The 21,108-nt window shown below is 44.6% G+C and overlaps 1 protein-coding gene across 5 annotated transcripts in view; it reads right to left on the reverse strand.

Annotated features, from left to right (window-relative positions):
- DPP9 (dipeptidyl peptidase 9) overlaps positions 1–21,108 on the reverse strand; it is a 57,778-nt gene that overhangs the window by 30,715 nt on the left and 5,955 nt on the right. For all 5 annotated transcript variants that reach the window (XM_039349280.1, XM_039349281.1, XM_039349282.1 and 2 more), the window contains exons 3-10: positions 16,362–16,618; positions 13,875–13,987; positions 12,529–12,702; positions 9,211–9,379; positions 8,359–8,472; positions 3,453–3,581; positions 2,512–2,573; positions 728–828 (exon numbers count right to left, since the gene is read on the reverse strand). In XM_039349280.1, coding sequence (XP_039205214.1) covers positions 728–828; positions 2,512–2,573; positions 3,453–3,581; positions 8,359–8,472; positions 9,211–9,379; positions 12,529–12,702; positions 13,875–13,987; positions 16,362–16,618 — 1,119 coding nt within the window. The remainder of the gene's footprint in view (positions 1–727; positions 829–2,511; positions 2,574–3,452; positions 3,582–8,358; positions 8,473–9,210; positions 9,380–12,528; positions 12,703–13,874; positions 13,988–16,361; positions 16,619–21,108) is intronic.

A 21,108-nucleotide genomic window follows, 5' to 3' on the forward strand; every position in this document is an offset into this window, starting at 1 on the left:
AAGGAGGAGGAGGAGGAGGAAGAGGAGGAGGAGAAGAAGAAGTAGAAGGGGAGGGGGAGAAGGGGAAGAAGAAGAGGAGGAGGAAGAGGAGGAGAAGAAGAAGTAGAAGGGGAGGGGGAGAAGGGGAAGAAGAAGAAGAGGAGGAGGAGGAGAAGGGAAAGAAGAGGAGGAGGAGGAGAAGAGGAGGGGGAGAAGGAGGAGAAGGGAAAGAAGAGGAGGAGAAGAAGAAGGGGGAGGGGGAGAAGGGGAAGAAGAAGAAGAAGAAGAAGAAGAAGAAGAAGAAGAAGAAGAAGAAGAAGAAGAAGAAGAGGGGGAGGAGGAGGAAGGGAGGAGGAGGAAGAGGAGGGGAGGATGAAGAAACGACAAAATGTGGGTTCCTTGGTGCTTTCCTTGCAGATCTTTCATTATCCAACTAGATAACAACATCAGTACTGGAAGGGAATAGGGTGTGCAGAGGAGGAGGAGGAGGAGGAAAAGGATGGGGGGGGGGTTCTTGGTTGTCTCTGAGCTTTTCTTGCAAATGTTTCACGACCCAATCAAGTAACATCCTCAGTGCCAGTCCTCTTATTACCCTAGTTTGGATAATGAAACATCTGCAAAAAAAAAAGCCCACCAAGCTCAGAGAGCACCAAGGACCCCTCACTCAGATATTGATCAAAATGCGCAAACACCCTAACCTGGGATAAGGTAGCTTAGCTGTCTCCACCTCAACTACACAGATACTTACTATTTGCCATCTCGGGTCCAACCAGCTCGCGCAATGTACTCCACGTTGGGGAACATGGTAGCAAAGGGGTGCACCAGCTCCATGTCGCGGGCATGCATGATCTGCCAATATTCAGGGAGGGGGGAAAGAGATTGAAAGTGTAACCGGAGAAAGTTATGTAGATGGCAAAATTTACACGTCTCTGCCAGAAAAAGTATCCCCACAGCAGAAACAATATGCACATTTGCACCGGGGTTGAGTAGCTTCTATAAATTGAACTTAATTAAATCACAATTAAAGTAAATTGCTTAAAAACAATTTTTAAAAAAAATTAAAACGATAACTTCCTTTTCATTCATTCGTTGATAAAGGCACTTTCATTTTTATTTGGTTCTGTTACAAAGTTGCTTTTTTTATAAGCCACCCAGCCCCATAATTACTTTGGGCGGAACAAAATAGACCATTAAATATATAGGCAATTAAAATAATAAAGGCAGGATGAAAATAAATAAATTCCAGCCAAGAAAGGAAAACCCAATACAGTTTAAAAAAAAAAACCATCTAGAGAAAAACAATTGTCATCATCCCGATAGTTGGACTTAATTTTTATTTAATGATATTTTTTTTATTTTAAAAGGAAAATGAAGATTTCACCTAACAAATTAACCAAATGAGAACTGAGGCTGTTTTGGGGCTTGGGGTTTTTTTTTTTTTTTTCATTTTTAAATGACTCATAGGAGGATCCAGTGATTGATGTCCTGTATTGAAGCTGAGAGGAGGACATTTGTCAGTGTGTTATGTGATCGCTGTCAAGTTGGTTGGGTTTTTTTGTGTTCTTTCGTTTAGTGAGCTTGTAAAACGTAGTAAAATTAAAGTAGTGGTGCAAAGAGCTGACCAGTTGCCCAGAAAGCGATGTAAAATAGTATTATTAAGTGAACAAGGCTACAGTCATAAAGAAATTGGAAGAAAAATGGGTGGAAACGTAACCAAAGGTGGCACTTCTACTGTACCGCTTTCCCAAAAGGTTTCCACAATTTTGGCCACTACTGTAATGTGACGCTGGACTCCTACACGGATAAGGAAACCCGGAAACAGCGTCCAGTTCAGGTGGACCCACATTCCCAGAAGGAGATCTTCTCACACAGGAGGAAAAAAAAGTTTAAAAAACCAACAGGACTATTTGTTTAGTGACCGTTCAAAGTTAGGATGCTGTTGAAAAAAAAAGTAATTCACGACTCATCCTCGTGCTTACGACCGTTGCAACGTCCCTGGCAGTTCACCTGATCAGCATGCGGACATGTAAATAAATCCTGCCTGTACAGGTAGTCCTCGACTTACACCCGTTCGTTTAGTGACCGTCCACTGAAAAATGTGACGTATGACCATTTTTCACAGTTGTGAGCTTTGCAGTCTCCCACTGATCATGTGCTCGTTAAGTCAAGGACTGCCTGTATTACATCTGGTTTTCCAACAAAAGATTGGACAGCCATTTGTCCAGGATGATATAAAGCAGGGGTCTTCAAACTTGGCCCTTTTATGACTGGTGGACTTCAACTCCCAGAATTCCTCAGTCGGCCATTTTGATGAAACTGCAGGCTTGGATCCAGAGCAGAAGTCTCCAAACTTGGCCCTTTTATGACTGGTGGACTTCAAATCCCAGCATTCCTCAGCCAGCATGCCTGGCTGAGGAATTCTGGGACTTGAAGTCCATAAATCATAAAAGAGCGAAGTTTGAAGACCCCTGGCCTAAGATAAAAGTATAAAAATCAAAGCTTCCATACCGGAGCCTAAACAGTTGGACTCACCTTTCCTTGGCTGTCGGTTTGAAACTCTGCCAGTTTTAGTGAGATCTTGGGATTTTTGCTACCTGAAATGGACGTAAAATAAAGAGATGCAAAATATAGTGATCTGAAGTTGTAACATCTGCATCCAGATGGTTTCCCCTCCCCATGAGGGAAAAAAATCAGTTCTACTCACTTAGGTTAATTTCTTTGCACCTGAGTTGGGGGGGGGGGGGAAGAGCTACGTAGATAATCTAATTATATTGACAATTTTGTCTGGTGCCCTATGCAGTGTTTGCTCCTCTCTCCTCACAGTGGTTAGTAAGGGTGCCACCATGGAAAAACCATGATTAGACTACTCCAAATTGTTCAGGATCACAGAAAGGCAAAAACAAAAAATGAAGATGCTGAGACTCTAGAAAGATTGCAGAGAAGAGAGCAACAAAGGGGACTGGAGCATAAAACTTAGGAAAAACGGTTGCTGGAATTGGGTATGTCTCGTCTAATGAAGAGAAGGACGAGGGGGGACAGGATAGCAACGTTCTAGTATCTCAGGGGCTGCCCCAAAGAAGAGGCAGTCAAGCTATTCTCCAAAGCGCCGGAAGGCAGGACAAGAAGCAACGGATGGAAACTAACCAAGGAGAGAAGCAAGCTGCAACTAAGGAGAAATTTCCTGACAGTTAGAACAATTAACCAGTGGAACAACCTGCCTCCAGAAGTTGTGGGTGCTCCAACACTGGAGGTTTTTAAGAAGAGACTGGACAGCCATTTGTCTGAAATGGTATAGGTTCTCCTGCCTGAGCAGGGGTGGATTAGAAGACCTCCAAGGTCACTTCTAAGCCTTTTATTCTATATTGTATATGTCAGTCTGCATATAGACTGCATATGGACATATGGAGGAGATCCCTGCTAGCTCTGTTGGGAATATCTGCCACTGTTTTCTCCTTCCATCACCCCTCACTGACCTGTTCTGGGATACCGGTATGTGTCTGTTTTCCGTTCTTCAAGGGCTGGGGAAGGGACGTGAATCACCTCCACCTCAGACTCATCCACTTCCTCATAGAGAATTCGCAAGGTCTTCCAGCCTTCGGGTCCTAAATGGAAAGCAGGCGGGTAGAAGGACGGGAGGGAGGTTAATAGATAAGAGAAGGTAAACCTTATTGTCATTTTTTTTTTCTGTGTACAGAATGGAACACATTAAAATGAAATTCTGATGCCTGCTATATACACACACACTCACACATCATACATATATATTTATATACACATACATGTGTGTGTGTGTGTGTGTGTATTAATCACAGTCCATTTTAAATACATAGTGGGAAAAAAAGTTTTGAGCGTTAACGAGGTTGATACTATATGGTACAAGTAATCCTCGACTTACAACCGTTCACATAATAATAATAATAATAATAATAATAATAATAATAATAATTATTATTATTATTATTATTATTATTATTATTAAACAGTGGCCCACCTAGTAAGCTGTTGCAAGAAGATTGCACAGACTGACTACAAGCAGCGGCATGACAAAGTAGCAACAATGGTGCATTGGAAGATCTGCAAAAAATATCATTTGCCTGTAAGCAAAAACTGGTGGGATCATAAAATAGAGAAAGTCATAGAAAATGATAAAATTAAACTTCTCTGGGACTTCAGAATTCAAACAGACAAGCACCTGCAACATAACAACCCAGACTTAACAATTGTCGATAAGAAAGACAAAAAAGTCTGGATAGTGGACGTGGCAGTGCCTGGAGACAGCAGAATAGAAGAGAAAGAACTGGAGAAGATAACAAAATACAAAGACCTACAAATAGAAATAGAAAGACTGTGGCAAAAGCAAGCAAGGTAGTACCAATAGTCATAGGCTCCTTGGGTGCAATCCCAAAACAACTGGAGCACCACTTGAACACCATTGGCATTGACAAATTCGCTATTAGTCAATTGCAAAAGGCGGCCTTACTAGGAACTGCTTCCATCCTGCGACGATATCTGTAATACCATCAAACATCCACACTGCCTATCCCAGGTCCTGGGTAAGGACTCGATAGGTAGACAAAAATGCCAAATCCAGTCTGAACATCTGGCTGACTGTGCGATGATCCATAATAAATAATAATAATAATAATAATAATAATAATAATAATATAATAATAATAACTAGAAATAACAGGAGTCAGTAGAAACATCAGAAAATTTGTGCAAAGATCGATGGCACAATGGAAGACACAGTTGCAGATCAATGGTGAGAGACTGGGAGAGGTTAATATCAAGAGAGGAATATTTCAAGGAGATTCATTATCACCATTACTATTTGTTATTGCACTGTTTCCTCTGTCAACAATACTGAATAACTCAGGACATGGCTATCAAACATCAAAAACATCTGCCAGACTATCCCACCTCCTTTACATGGATGATCTGAAGCTGTATGGAAAAACATCATCTGAAATAGAATCGCTGCTCAACACTGTCCGTATATATAGCCAAGATATTGTAATGGAGTTTGGCTTGGACAAATGTGCCACACTTACTATCAAACAAGGAAAAATAGTGAAAACTGAAGGAATCAAGATGCCCCACGAAAATAACATTAAGAGTCTGGATGAGGAAGATTACTACAAATACTTGGGTATCCTTCAAGCTGACAACATCAAGCACACTGAAGTCAAGAAAAAGGTTAGAGGTGAATATATCAAGAGAGTGAAGAAGATCTTAAAGTCCAAACTCAATGGAGGAAATACCATAAAGGCAATCAACACCTGGGCAATCCCAGTCATTAGGTACACAGCTGGAATAGTGGACTGGACTCAAGCAGAACTAAAAGCAATGGATAGGAAGACCAGAAAAATAATGACAATGAATCATGCCCTTCATCCACGCAGTGACATTGACAGACTTTATCTACCAAGGCAAATAGGTGGGCGTGGAATGCTACAAGTACATCAGATGGTTGAAGAAGAAAAAATGGCTTTGGAAGAATATCTGAAGAACAATGATGAAGATGCACTGAAATTAGTATATCAGGAAGGCTTACTGACTACTGGAGAGACCAAACTGGCCTACAAGAAAGACCAAATGAAGAACAGAATAGAGGCATGGGAAAACAAAGCACTACATGGCCAATACATTAAAAAAATAGCTGGGAAAGCAGATAATAACAAGACCTGGCAATGGCTAAGAGCAGGAAAATTGAAGAAAGAGACCGAGGGACTAATTCTGGCTGCACAAGACCAAGCCTTAAGGACAAATGCATACAAAGTCAAAATTGAGAAGACAGCAACAGACAGTAAGTGCCGCCTATGCAAAGAAGCTGAAGAAACAGTGGACCACTTGGTAAGCTGTTGCAAGAAGATTGCACAGACTGATTACAAGCAGCGGCATGACAAAGTAGCAACAATGGTGCATTGGAAGATCTGCAAAAAATATCATTTGCCTGTAAGCAAAAACTGGTGGGATCATAAAATAGAGAAAGTCATAGAAAATGATAAAATTAAACTGCTCTGGGACTTCAGAATTCAAACAGACAAGCACCTGCAACATAACACCCCAGACTTAACAATTGTCGATAAGAAAGACAAAAAAGTCTGGATAGTGGATGTGGCAGTGCCTGGAGACAGCAGAATAGAAGAGAAAGAACTGGAGAAGATAACAAAATACAAAGACCTACAAATAGAAATAGAAAGACTGTGGCAAAAGCAAGCAAGGGTAGTACCAATAGTCATAGGCTCCTTGGGTGCAATCCCAAAACAACTGGAGCACCACTTGAACACCATTGGCATTGACAAATTCGCTATTAGTCAATTGCAAAAGGCGGCCTTGCTAGGAACTGCTTCCATCCTGCGACGATACCTGTAATACCATCAAACATCCACATCTGCCTATCCCAAGTCCTGGGTAAGGACTCGATAGGTAGACAAAATGCCAAATACAGTCTGAACATCTGGCTGACTGTGCAATGATCCATAATAATAATAATAATAATAATAATAATAATAATAATAATAATAATAATAATAATAATAAAAGTTGGAAGGGACCTTGGAGGTCATCTAGTCCAACCCCCTGCTCAGGCAGGAAACCCTATACCAGGGGAGTTAACCCAAGGGAGTCGCCACTGTTCTTAAGAGGGTGGGGTAGAAATTCCCTTCCCTCTCTCCTCACAGGGGGAAAAGATACTTTGGGCAGCTTTTACAGGAAAAGAAAATACTTACCGTATATTCCGGCATATAGGGCGACCCGGCGTATAAGACGACCCCCGAGTTTGACGCCGGGTCGCAAGATGACCGACGCCGAGTCGCATGCCTAGAAAGTTGTCTTATACGCCGGAAACTACGTTATTTCCGGCGTATAAGACGATCGACGCATGCCTAGAAAGTCGTCTTATACGCCAGAAACTACCTTATTTGCGGCGTATAAGACGACTCAGCGTATAAGACGACCCCTGAGTTCGGAGGCTGTTTCGACACTCTCAAAAGTCGTCTTATACGCCGGAATATATGGTAAGATCTTAAAGAGAAGATCAGATCTCACCCAGTTTCATCCGTGTTGCTTTAGAAGTGCTTGATGGTAACTTCGGCTGTCAGCAGCTTAGTGATGACCCATATTGCTACAGCCGGCCTTTCCTCAGCCGGTTTGCAGGGCTGCCCTGGATCAAGCGGAAGGGCTGCAGCCCTCCCGCAATCAAGCGGGGGTCCCCTCCTTGCTCGTCGCCCCTACAGGGCGACTTTCGACCCTTTTCAGGGTCCCCCCAGCGGAACGAAATCGAACGCGGAGCTCGCCTTCCAGTGTTCGCGGCGGCCGCGATGGCAAACTGGAAGTCCCTTCCAGCTCTATTCTGACTGACTGAAATTAGCATCAGTGGGTAGCTTATAAATTAACAGGAGCACAACTCCAGTGAACTTTTGATATTTTTCTTTGAGCCTTCACGTACCAAATCTAGCGAAATCTTTTTCTTTTGTGTTGTGGAAATGGGACACATCAGATTGCCCTTCCTCACACAGAGAGGATCTGCTTATAATCCTTTTGTCTTGAGGCGGGGAAAAAAACCACAGACCACATGGTCTGGATTATGGCTCCCATATCCCAAAGGTGCTTTTTTCAGGAGGCGACGGGACTTTCTTGTTTTTCCTTTGAAGACGTTTTGCTTCTCATCCAAGAAGCTTCTTCAGCTCTGACTGGATGGTGGGGGAAATGGAAGGATTTATACTCCTTGCGGATAGCTGGTCATTTGTATTCTTTTAGAAATTCTGTTTTAGAAACAGAAAATTCTGTTTTAGCGAAACGTCTTCAAAGAAACACAAGAAAGTCCAGTTGCCTCCTGAAAAAGCATCTTTGGGACAACCAGGACCTGGATTGACTGAGCATCTCCACGGACACTGAGCCGTGCACTTTGGGATGAACACCCTTCGGATGGTGCGGGAGGTTGGACGGATTCCCAGAAACCATTGCAGGCTCCAGGAACCATTTGCGCTTCAGTTGGAGAGGCAGACAACACAGACTCATCCCCAGCAGCCTGTACCCGTCTTCAACAAGGAAGGGACCCAGGGCAGAAGACATCCTGCAGCCAAAAAAGCTCCACACCCATTTGCACCACTCAGGGGACCCGGAGGACACAGACAAACCTCCAGGTGGCCTCAACAACCCTCTAAAAAGGATGCAAATGACCAGCTGTCTTTGGGACAACCAGGACCTGGATTGACTGAGAATCTCCGTAGATATTATGGCTCCCATTTTTATGGAACACGCTGCCCTCAGAGGTGTTCCTCCCATCCCAAAGACACGGTGGGCCCTCTTTTCCAGCAGATTCAGACCTTAATTGGAGAAGACAGCCATTTAGAGAGGGCAGCCTGGAACACGTACCTTCCTGACAAGATGTTGGACACCACCAGTACCCTGTGAACCGATCAAATTCTTCTTGGATGACAAAAGTGGCCACACCGGCTGACTTGGGGTCATCGAGCACACTGGATAAACCTGGAAAAAAAATGGTGACGCTCTTTATATCAAGTGTCTTAAAAACCCCCAGTGAATAGAATAGAATAGAATAGAATAGAATAGAATAGAATAGAATAGAATAGAATAGAATAGAATAGGCTGTTGAATAGAATATAGAATAGAACAGAATTGTGGGATAGAATAGAATTATGGGATAGAATAGAATGGAATGGAATAGAATAGAATTATGGAATAGAATAGAATAGAATAGAATAGAATAGAATAGAATAGAATAGAATAGAATAGAATAGAATAGAATAGAATAGAATAGAATAAATAGGCTGTTGAATAGAATATAGAATAGAATAGAATTATGGGATAGAATAGAATGGAATGGAATAGAACAGAATTATGGGATAGAATAGAATAGAATAGGCTGTTGAATAGAATATAGAATAGAATAGAATTATGGGATAGAATAGAATAGAATTATGGGATAGAATAGAATGGAATGGAATAGACTAGACTAGAATAATGGGATAGAATATAATAGAATAGAATAGAATAGGATGTTGAATAGAATATAGTATAGAATAGACCAGAATTATGGGATAGAATTATGGGATAAAATAGAATAGAATAGAATAGAATAGAATAGAATAGAATAGAATAGAATAGAATAGAATAGAATAGAATAGAATAGAATAGAATAGGCTGTTGAATAGAATAGAATTATGGGATAGAACAGAATTATGGAATGGAATGGAATAGAATTACCTTTCTGGCAGAAAGTCAGGCGCCGTTCTTCCCCCGTCTCAATGTTGGCCACCCATAGGTCGTTGCTGTTGATGAATGAGAAGAAGGAAGGGTCCGCTGAGCAGATTTTGGGGTCCATCCTGGGGCCGGAGCATTGCGTCTGGATTTCCAGCGGCTTCATAGGAGAGACCTGGAGCCGAAGGAAATTGCCTTTGAATTAGCCATTTGCAGGTGCTCCTCGAGTGACAGCCGTTCGTTTAACGACTGCAAAGTTTCCAAAAGGGAGTTATGACCGGTCCTTGCATTTGCAACCGTTATGACAGCCCCACAGTCACGTGATCAGAATTTGGGCACTTTTCAACAAGATCTCCCACAATTGGAGCATTGGGGGGGGGGGCGTAGGTCACGTGATCGCCAACTGCGATCTTCCCAGCCGGCTTCCGACTAGCAAAGTCGCTTAACATCTAATCTATTGATAAATGTAATAAACATGTTTTTACTTAGCTGTTATAATAAAAACTATTAGCTTAAATATGAGATAGCAGACATCAAGAGAAAAAAGAGAGGAAGCATTTAATGTTGAAATAAAGAGAAATGTTGGTTACTAAATTTAAGACATTTGGAAATTAGTAGAAAATTAATAAGAATGTTATGCTGTATTATTAATTAGTTGAGGTAAGATGGCGAGAAATAGAATATACTCAAATAGATAAGACGTGTATCCTGAACATTAGATCTTGTGATGAATTGTGATAAAGGGAACTGGGGTTATTTAAAACTTGGAACTTATAAATATTAAATGTTAAATCTAAATATTAATGGGAAACTAAAAATTGGGAAAAACTACTTAGGACATTGATTGTCTATAAAGACCGAATGTTAAAATAACCAGGAGATGTATAAACTAAAAATTATTGATAAATGTTAAGAAAGTTATTTTTATTTAATTGATATAATAAGAATCGTATTAGTTTAAACGTGAGACGGTAAATACTAAGGCGAAAAGAGAGGAAATATTTAATGTGGTAGTTTGAGACTTGCACTAAAGATACTTGTTATGTTATTGAACGATCGATTAACTCAGCCGCCCTGTTGATTTTTAAATATTTAAATGTAAAATTAGAAAATCAATAAAGCTTTTAAAAATAAATAAAAAAACCTAAGGGCAGTCCTTAACCTATGACCACAACTGAGCCCAAAATTCCTGTTGCTAAGTGAGACATATTTCTTAAATGAATTTTGCTCCATTTTACAATCTTTCCTAAAACAGGTGTTAAGTGAATCACTGCAGTTCTTTAGTAACACAGTTGTTAAATGAATCACTGCTGTTGTGAAGCCAGCAAGCCAGTCGTTAAGTGAGTCTGGCTCCGTTGATTCTGATTGTCAGAAGGTTGCAAAAGGGGATCACGTCACCCCCGGAGACAATGCGACCGTCATAAATAGGAACCAGTTTCCAAGCACCCCAAGTTTTATCACGTGACCACGGGGAGGCTGCAACGGTCGTTTAAGTGTGAAAAAAACGGTGGTGAATCACTTCCTTCAGTGCTGTTGCAACTTCAAGCAGTCACTAAATCAGGGGGTAGGCAACCATGGCTCTTTTATGACTCGTGGACTTCAACTCCCAGAATTCCTCAGCCAGCCATGCTGAGGGGAAAGGGAGAGGTTTCCAAGCTGAGCCATGCTGGCTGAGGGATTCTGGGAGTTGAAGTCCACAAGTCATAAAAGAGCCATGGTTGCCTACCCCTGTCCTAAAGGAACATATGAAAGCATAATTAATGTCAATTAATGTAGACCAGTGGTTCTCAACCTGTGGGTCGGGACCCCATTTGGGGTCGAATGACCATTTCATGGGGGTCGCCAAACCATGCTGTCCACCATTTTGTTCCCTTTTCCCTAGCTGTCCTACTCCCTCTTATTGGTGGCCACACCCACTTGAGGGTCACCACAACATGGGGAACTGTATTATGGGGTCACAGCATTAGAAAGGTTGAGAACCACTGATGTAGACGTTATCAGTTTAGAGCAGGGATAGGCAACCTTGGCTCTTTTATGACTGGTGGACTTCAACTCCCAGAATTCCTGAGCCAGCATGGCTCAGCTTGGAAACCTCTCCCTTTCTCCTCAGCTCAGGAATTCTGGGAGCTGAAGTCTACGAGTCATAAACGAGCCAAGGTTGCCTACCCCTAGTATAGGGTTTTCTGCCTGAGCAGAGGGTTGGATTAGAACAGGTGTCCCCAACCCCTAGGCCAGGGGTAGGCAACTTTGGCTCGTTTATAACTCGTGGACTTCAACTCCCAGAATTCCTGAGCCATACATGCTGAGGGGACAGGGAGGTTTCCAAGCTGAGCCATGTTGGCTCAGGAATTCTGGGAGTTGAAGTCCATGAATCATAAAAGAGCCAAGGTTGCCTACCCCTGGCATAGGTGTATCTATCATGTCTATCTATCTATATCATCTATCTATCCATCCATCCATCCATCTATATCTATTTGTATCATCTGTCTGTCTGTCTCTATGTCTGTCTCTGTCTATCTCTACCATCCATCCATCTATCCATCCATCCATCTATAGTTGTATCATCTGTCTGTCTGTCTCTGTCTGTCTGTCTTTGTCTATCTATCTATCTCTATCATCCATCCATCCATCTATATCTATTTGTATCATCTGTCTGTCTGTCTGTCTATCTATCTATCCATCCCTCCATCCATATCTATTTGTCTGTCTGTCTGTCTGTCTATCTATCTACCTACCTACCTACCTACCTCTATCTATCTATCTATCTATCTATCTATCTATCTATCTATCTATCTATCTATCTATCATGTATGTTCAAAGTATCTATCTATCATGAAAGTTCAAAGTTACAACGGCACTGAAAAAAAGTGACTTTATTACCGTTTTTCACACTTATGAAGCATCCCCCTATGGTCATGTGATGAACTGACTCATATTTATGACGGTTAACAGTGTCCCCGGGTCACGAGATCCCCTTTTTACGACCTCCTGACAAGCAAAGTCAACGGGGAAGCCAGAGTCATTTCACAACCGGGTTCCTAACAACTGCAGTGATTCCCTTAATAACCGTGGCAAGAAAAGGTCATAAAACGGGGCGTAACTCACTTAACTAATGTCTCATTTAGTGACCTAAATTTGGGGGAGGGGGCGCGTTTATTCCTACCTACTTCGAGCACAAATGTCTCACTGAGCGACCTAAATTTGGGGGGCGGCGTTTATTCCCGCTTCTTTCCGAGCACAATCGCTTTGATCACGGAGGCCCCCCAAAAAAGGCACCTGTCACTCAAGGGCCGCAAGGAAGGGAACCGGCGGTGAGAAACTCACCATAAAGCCATTTTTGCCTCCATCCTGACAGTAGAAGAGGCTGTTGCTAGCCTGGAAGAGGAAGAGGCCGCTCTCTCGGTGGAAGTCGTAGGAGGTGATCCCGAAGACGCCCAGCCGCTTGCGCTCCCTCAGCAGCTCCTCCTCTCTGGAGTACATCCCGTGGTGCGGGGTCGCCTGGGGGGGGGGGGAAGAAGAACCGGTGGGATGAAGGAGCGGGGCCCTGATGTGGATCCAGAGCCCCCCCACCAAGAGATGTGTTTCTTTTCAAATCAACGAAAATACAGGCTGTCCTCGCTTAACGACGGTCCTGCTTAGCGACCGTTCCAAGTTGCTGCCTGGGCGGGAGGGAAAGAACTGGTGGAATGAAGGAACAGAGCGCAGGTGCGGATCCAGAGCCCCTCTGCCAAGAGATAAATGGGTTTCTTTTCAAATAAAGGAAAATGCAGGATGTCCTCGCTTAACGACGGTCCTGTTTAGCGACCGTTCCAAGTTGCTGCCCGGGCGGGAGGGAAAGAACTGGTGGAAAGAAGGAACAGAGCGCTGGTGCGGATTCAGAGGCCCCCCCCCAGGAGACAAATGTGTTTCTTTTCAAATATAGGACAAAACAGGTGATCCTCACTTAACAACGGTCCTGTTTAGTGACCATTCCAAGTTGCTGCCTAGGCAGGAGGGAAAGAATCATTGGGATGAAGGAACAGACCACTAGTGTGAATTCAGATGGGCCCAAGCAATAAATGCATTTCCCTTTAAATAAGAGACAAGACAGGCAGTCCTCACTTAACGACGGTCCTTTTTGGCGACCGTTCCAAGTTGTTGCCTGGGCAAGATGGGAAAGAATCAGTGGGGTGAAAGAACGTGAATTTAGGGTGCATCCCCCCCAAAGTGAATGCATTTTTCCTTTAAGTAAAGGACCATAAGGGTTAGTCCTCACTTAACGACGGTCCTGTTTAGCGACCATTCAAAGCTACAACGGTGCTACAAAAGTGACTTTGTGACTGATTCTCACACTTAAACCACCCTCCTGTGATTGAGATTCAGGCGCTTCGCATCTCGCGGGCATTTACCCCGGTTGAAATTTCCCACGGTCACATTGGCAGCTTCTGCTAAGCAGATTCCGAAAACTAGATGTTTCGCTTAACGTCCAGGAGAAAAAGTGACATCGTCACATTTTACTACAGTCGTGGGATGCCTTGTTGAATGACCACATTGCTTAGCAACAGAGTTGGGGGATCCCAACAGTGGTCGTTATGCGGGGACTGCCTGGGTCCGATTCCAGATTTGGCCGAAACACCCGAGGGCCACGGTGTGTGTGTGTGTGTGTGGTGTATAACGACAGATGTTCTCACCTGGAAATGATCCAGCATTTGCTTCCACGACAACAGCAGGAGGGCTTCCTTCCGTACCTTTTTGGGAATCTCCGAGTACAGGAGAGAATTTTCCCGGCTTCCGTACGGCATTCCTAAATGAGGAAGGTCAGAACAGGGAAAAAAAGCCTTTTATTTAAACTCTACGGATTAGAACAGTGGTTCTCAACCTTTTTAATGCCACGACCCCCAACCGGTCGCAAGTCGAGGACTACTCAACCGGTCGTCAGTCGAGGACTATTCAACTGGTGCAACACCGTTTGCAGAATGGGACTTTTGGCGGGCTCAACAGGGCAGAGACAGCCTGGACAATTCCTATTGGCTTTTGAAAGCCAATAGAATTAGACTCTATTCGAGAGAGTCTATTCTATTGGCTTTCAAAAGCCAATAGAATAAAAGGGAGGAGCACAGCTAAGGAAAAGGGGGAAAAAATGGCGGACTGCATTGTTTGGCAACCCCCGTGAAATGGTCGTTCGACCCCAAATGGGGTCCCGACCCACAGGTAGAGAACCACTGGATTAGAAGCTCTTTGTGAGTTTAAACACGGTAGTTTTTCTTTTTTAAAATTCTCCGGACCAAACAGAGACACACACAATCAGCACTGGTGACGTTACCTAGTCTGAGTAAAGGAACGTCTGCAAGAGAACAAGCCAGCTGAGAGAGCAGCCAGGACCCTACTGTCTCCCCTCCCCCTTCCTCTTCCTCCTCCTCCTCCTCTCCACAAACCCCACTCCCTACTAGCACTGATTGTGTTATCTGGTTAGGTAATGAAACGTCTGCAAGAAAACACGCAAGCCGAGGGAGCACACATTCGGTAAAGCTCAGTGTTATAGTCCCGCTTTAGGCGTGAAAGCCGACTGGGTGACTGTGGGCCAGTCACCAGGAGATGGTGAATTCTAGTCCTGCCTTAGACACGAAAGCGGCCTGGGTGACTTTGACTTTTGACCGTGAGTTCTAGTCCTGCCTTAGGCATGAAAGCTGCCTGGGTGACTTTGGGCCAATCACCAAGAGATGGTGAGTTCTAGTCCCGTCTTAGGCACGAAAGTCAGTTGGGTGACTTTGGGCCAATCACCAGGAGATGGTGAGTTCTAGTCCCGCCTTAGCCACGAAAGCCAGCTGGGTGACTTTGGGCCAATCACTAGGAGACGGGGAGTTCTAGTCCCGCCTTAGCCATGAAAGCCACCTGGATGACTTTGGGCCAATCACCAGGAGACGGGGAGTTCTAGTCCCGCCTTAGACATGAAAGCCAGCTGAGTGACTTTGGGCCAATCACCAGGAGATGGTGAGTTCTAGTCCCGTCTTAGGCACGAAAGTCAGTTGGGTGACTTTGGGCCATCCCTCTCACTTAGCCCAACCAACCTAGCAAAGTTGTTGTTGTGGGGAAAGAGGAGGGGAAGGAGGATGGGTTGCTAAGCTCAATACCCCGAGTTATTTGTAAGAATGAATGAATGAATGAACGAACGAACGAACGAACGAACAGGCTGAAAACAGACAACAGATTGTAACTGGCAGCCTAATGGGCCTAGAATACACACACAGACACACACACACACACACAAATATAAGATATGCAGATGATACCACTCTAACGGCAGAAAGTGAAGAGGAACCAAAGAGCCTCTTGATGCGGGTGAAGAAGGAGAGTGCAAAAGTTGGCTTGAAACTCAACATTAAGAAAACCAAGATCATGGCATCCGGCCCTCTCAATTCCTGGCAAATAGATGGGGAAGAAATGGAGGTAGTGACAGATTTTATCTTCCTGGGCTCCAAGATCACCGCAGTTGGGAACTGTAGCCAAGAAATTAGAAGACACTTGCTCCTGGGGAGGAAAGCTATGGCAAATCTAGACAGCATACTAAAAAGCAGAGACATCACCCTGCCAACAAAAGTGCGTATAGCCAAGGCGATGGTTTTCCCAGTTGCAATCTATGGATGTGAAAGTTGGACCATAAGAAAGGCTGAGCGCCAAAGAATGGAGGCCTTTGAACTATGGTGCTGGAGAAGACTCCTGCGAGTCCCCTGGACTGCAAGGCGATCCAACCGGTCAGTCCTGGAGGAGATCAACCCTGGCTGCTCTTTAGAAGGCCAGATCCTGAAGTTGAAACTCAAGTACTTTGGCCACCTAATGAGAAGGAAGGACTCACTGGAGAAGGGCCTAATGCTGGGAAAGATGGAGGGCAAGAGAAGAAGGGGACGACAGAGAAGGAGGTGGCTGGATGGAGTCACTGAAGCAGGAGGCATGAGCTTCAAGGGACTCCAGAAGATGGAAGAGGACAGGAAGGCCTGGAGGAATGTTGTCCATGGGGTCGCGAGGTGTCGGACACGACTTTCCAACTAACAACAACAACATCCCAGGTCTTTGGGAAGACAGATGGATAAAAATGCCAAATTTGAAACTCTGAACATCTGGCGGGCTGTGTGATCAACCCTAATTGCATCTTTTTGGTGCCAACCGAGGTGAGGTCATACCTAGGTAATACAGCCGATGGGAATGAGGGCTTGACTCTTCTGTTTTACGGACAAACTGGAAGTCGTGGGGGGCCTTATTCACGATCATTCCCGTGTACTTCCGGCTGCCGTGAATGATGTCACGCAACCCCTCCCACGAGTGTTTCTCCACCTGGAACTGGGATGTGGAGGCGTCCTCCATCTCGACTGCCTCGGCACTGTCAGGCAGAGTGTCCACCGCTGTCATCTTCCGCCTCCCTCCGGAACTGGTCAAGGAACTAGGAGAAAAAGAGGACGGGAAAAAAAAAAAGAAATTAGGGAGAACAGGAAGGATAAGAGAGGAACGAGAGAGTTTGCGTTTATATATCCTTACTTAAGGCCACACCTGGAATACTGCATCCGGGTTTGGTCACCGCATTACAAAAAAGATATTGAGATTTTGGGAAAAGGGCAGAGATGAACAACCAGGATGATTAAAGACCTGGAAACTAAAACATATAAGGAACGGTTGCTGGAATTGGGTATGTCTAGTTTAGTGAAAAGAAGGACGAGGGGGGACATGATAGTAGTCTTCCAGTATCTCAGGGGCTGCCCCAAAGAAGAGGGAGTCAAGCTATTCTCCAAAGTGCCTGAAGGCAGGACAAGAAGCAACGGATGGAAACTAATCAAGAAGAGAAGCAACCTGGAACTAAAGAGAAACTTCCTGACAGTGAGAACAATTAACCAGTGGAACTACCTGCCTCCAGACGTTGTGGGTGCTCCATCATTGGAGGTTTTCAAGAAGAGACTGGACAGCCACCTGCCTGAAAACAGATCATGCCAGACAAGCCTTATTGCATTCTCTGACCAAGTGACAAAATTAGTGGATCAGAGGAATGCTGTGGATATAATTTACTTGGACTTCAGTAAGGCATTTGATAAAGTAGATCACAACCTACTACTCGATAAAGATAGAAAAATGTGGGTTAGACAGCATCACCACCAGATGGATTCGTAGCTGGCTGACCAGCCGTACTCAGCATGTGGTCCTCAATGGAACCGCATCTACATGGAGGGAAGTGTGTAGTGGGGTGACCCCGGGCTCTGTTCTGGGCCCAGTGCTCTTATGTTGATGTTGTCAACATCTTCATCAACGATTTGGACAAGGGGATAGATGGGGAACTCATCAAATTTGTGGATGACACCAAGTTGGCAGGAATAGCCAACACTCCAGAAGACAGGCTTAGGATACAGGAGGACCTGGACAGACTTGAACACTGGGCGCTATCTAACAAAATGAAATTCAGTGGTGAAAAAAGTCAGGTTCTACATTTAGGCAAGAAAAACCAAATGTACAGGTATAGTATAGGGCAGTGGTTCTCAACCTTTCTAATGCCGTGACCCCATAATACAGTTCCCCATGTTGTGGTGACCCCTAAGTGGGTGTGGCCACCAATAAGAGGGAGTAGGACAGCTAGGGAAAAGGGAAAAAAATGGCGGACAGCATGGTTTGGCGACCCCCGTGAAATGGTCATTTGACCCCAAATGGGGTCCCGACCCACAGGTTGAGAACCACTGGTATAGGGGATACCTTGCTCAATAGTAGTAACTGTGAGAGGGATCTCGGAGTCCTAGTGGACAATCATTTAAATATGAGCCAGCCGTGTGCTGCAGCTGCCAAAAAAGCCAACACAATGCTGGGCTGCATTAACAGAGGGAGAGAATCAAGATCACGTGAAGTATTAATACTACTTTACAATGCCTTGGTAAGGCCACACTTGGAATACTGCATCCAGTTTTGGTCACCACAATGTAAAAAAGATGCTGAGACTCTAGAAAGAGTGCAGAGAAGAGCAACAAAGATGATTAGGGGACTGGAGGCATGGTAAAATATATAAGGAACAGTTGCTGGAATTGGGTATGTCTAGTTTAACAAAGAGAAGGACGAGGGGGGACATGACAGCAGCATTCCAATATTTCAGGGGCTGCCCCAAAGAAGAGGGAGTCAAGCTATTCTCCAAAGCACCTGAAGGCACGACAAGAAGCAACGGATGGAAACTGATCAAGGAGAGAAGCAACCTAGAACTAAGGAGAAACATCCTGACAGTGAGAAAAATTAACCAGTGGAACAACCTGCCTCCAGAAGCGGTGAATGCGCCAACACTGGAAGTTTTTAAGAAGAGACTGGACAGCCATTAGTCTGAAATGGTGTAGGGTTCCTGCCTGAGCAGGGGGTTGGACTAGAAGACCTCCAAGGTTCCTTCCAGCTCTATTCTGATTGATTACCTCTTTGGGATTTAGGGCAGAACAAGGCTGCTGCTCCTTGACTGCACCCCATTGGCAATGCAGGTAGTCCTCGGCTTATAACTGTAATGGAGGCTGCTCATTAGGCAGCAGTTTTAAAGTGGGTCATCCCACAATTGGCCCTATTTTATTACCTTTCCCTTGCAGCAAATGCTACGATCATTAAACAACCCAGGAATGCTGAGTGCCCTTGCAACTTTAAACGGTCACTAAAAGAATGGTTGTTAAGTTGAGGGCTTCCTGCATATCACAACTGCAGCGTTACATATAGGAACAGATATTCTACCTCAGCTGCACAAATTTAAACAAACAAACATACAAACCCACAACTCTGCAAGACCAGTCCTAAGAAAGAAGAGAATTCAAATGACTCCTTTGGGTCAGAAGGGCCACCGTGATGTATTTATTAACGATGTTTGCATTCTAATTACCCACCACTAACCCATTTAACCCAGTTCATAACTGCATAAAACTAAAACTTGAACAGTTAACCAGAATGAAAATCAACATCCTGCAAAGTACTATTACCGCTTTATAAAGCCCTAGTGAGATCACACCTGGAATACTGCAGCCAATTTTGGTCACAGTATCACAAAAAAGATGTTGAGAGTTTGGAAAAAAAAATTCAGAGAAGAGCAACTAAGATGACCCAAGGCCTGGAGACTAAAACCTATGCAGAACGGCTGTGGGAGTTGGGTTTGAGACAATATAGATTCTCCTGCTTGAGCAGGGGGCTGGACTAGAAGACCTCCAAGGTCCCTTCAAGCTCTACTCTATTCTACTCTATTCTATGATGAAAACAAGGGCAGCCTAAAATCAATCAATCAATCAAAGCATTGCTCAACGAAGCCTTAACGTTAACGGTTGCTGTGGAGAAATGCAAGCCTTGTGCCTCGCGGAGATAGGTTTATACGAAGTATAAAATCCTAAATGCTAAAATACGTCAAGAAAATAGTGTTTTCCACCCCCATAAGGTCACCAGCCCTCTTTGTAAGTCGAGGACTGGTTAAATGTTGCCACACTACCCGAAGGCAACAGCTTAAAGGAAGTGGATGCACTCAATGGAACTAGTCTGAGTGGAGACGGGCCTGAGGTGGTCTAACCCAGGGCTTTTCAACCAGTGGTACGGGTACCACCTGTGGTCCATTGGCACCTGGCAGGTGGTACACGACCATCCTAGAAAAGTGGTAGCGGGGGAAGGGAATGAGCTGAACCGGTGGCAGCACTGCACAAGCCTGAGCGAGAGACGGCTGGCTGCAGCTGCAGGGCTGTCAGGGCTCAGCAGAAGCGCCGGGATCAGTGCCAAGCTCCAGCTGGAGCTCAGCGCTGATCCTGGCACTTCTGCTGAGCCCAGAAGAAGCACCAATCAGCTGGAAAGCAGCACTGATCCTGGCGCTTCTGCTGACCCCAGAAGAAGCGCCAATCAGCTGGAATGTTGCAGCATCTCCAGGGTCTTGTGATTTACATTCAGATGCTTGGCAACTGATTCATATTTATGACGGTCACAGTGTCCCGGGGTCATGTGAAGTGACCAAAACCTGCTGCAACCACCCAGCAGACGGGGGGGAATAAAAACCAAACACCCCCACCTCACCCCCGCTGCCAATCCTCAACAGAAATGCTCACAACAATGAAAACCTCGGACAGGAGGAAGAGCGCCACCGGGTGGGCAGGCAGGTGTCTTGCTCGGCTGTGGCTTGGGGGCCACTTTTTTCAGTGCCATTGTAACTTCGAACAGTCACTAAGCGAACTGTTGTAAGTCGAGGACTACCTGTAATTTATCACTTTTTTCCTTTTTGGGGGGGGGTCATCACTTTTTTGACACCTTGCTAGGCGACTGGTGGTACTCGGATGTTGCCATATCCTAAAAGTGGTACAATGGCTGAAAAGGTTGAAAAGCCCTGGTCTCACCCATCCACCTCCAACTTTTGACTTTTCCAGAACATCCAAAAGAATTCCGAGGAATGTTCCAAAGACAGGGGGGGGAAAGCACTTTCCATTTTGGGTAAGAAAAGCTGCGCCCACTCTCCAGCAAGGGTCATCAAGGCAGCTGAGAAGACACCTTTTGAGTATTGCTTGGGAAACTCAAGGAAACATCTCCGAAGCCTCCCCAGAACTCACAGCTCAAGTTGTTGTCCAGTTTGGGCAATGAAGCGTCAACGTGAAAACAACCGAGTTAAGACAGCACCAAGGACCCCATCTGAAAAAGGTCTTAAAAAACAACAATCATCCTAACAAACAACTGTGCAAAAACCGATCTCGGACTGATTTGGCCTATCTCTCCTCTTGAGAAAAACATCCAAATAAATTCTGATGCAACCTTCTGCAGCCAATCACACCATGACTGTGCGTCTGTGTCTCAAGGCCAAATAAGATGGGGGGATTTCCCCCCCCCCATTATTTGTGCACTCCCATGCCGAGGGATACGGCAATTGCCCAGCTATGAAGGATCCCTTAGGGCTGTCATTCAGAATGGAAGTGAATC

The sequence above is a fragment of the Crotalus tigris genome, unplaced genomic scaffold, assembly GCF_016545835.1.
Source record: "Crotalus tigris isolate CLP2741 ecotype Arizona unplaced genomic scaffold, ASM1654583v1 scf7180000018244.697701, whole genome shotgun sequence".
In the NCBI taxonomy this organism is placed as follows: Eukaryota; Metazoa; Chordata; class Lepidosauria; order Squamata; family Viperidae; genus Crotalus; species Crotalus tigris.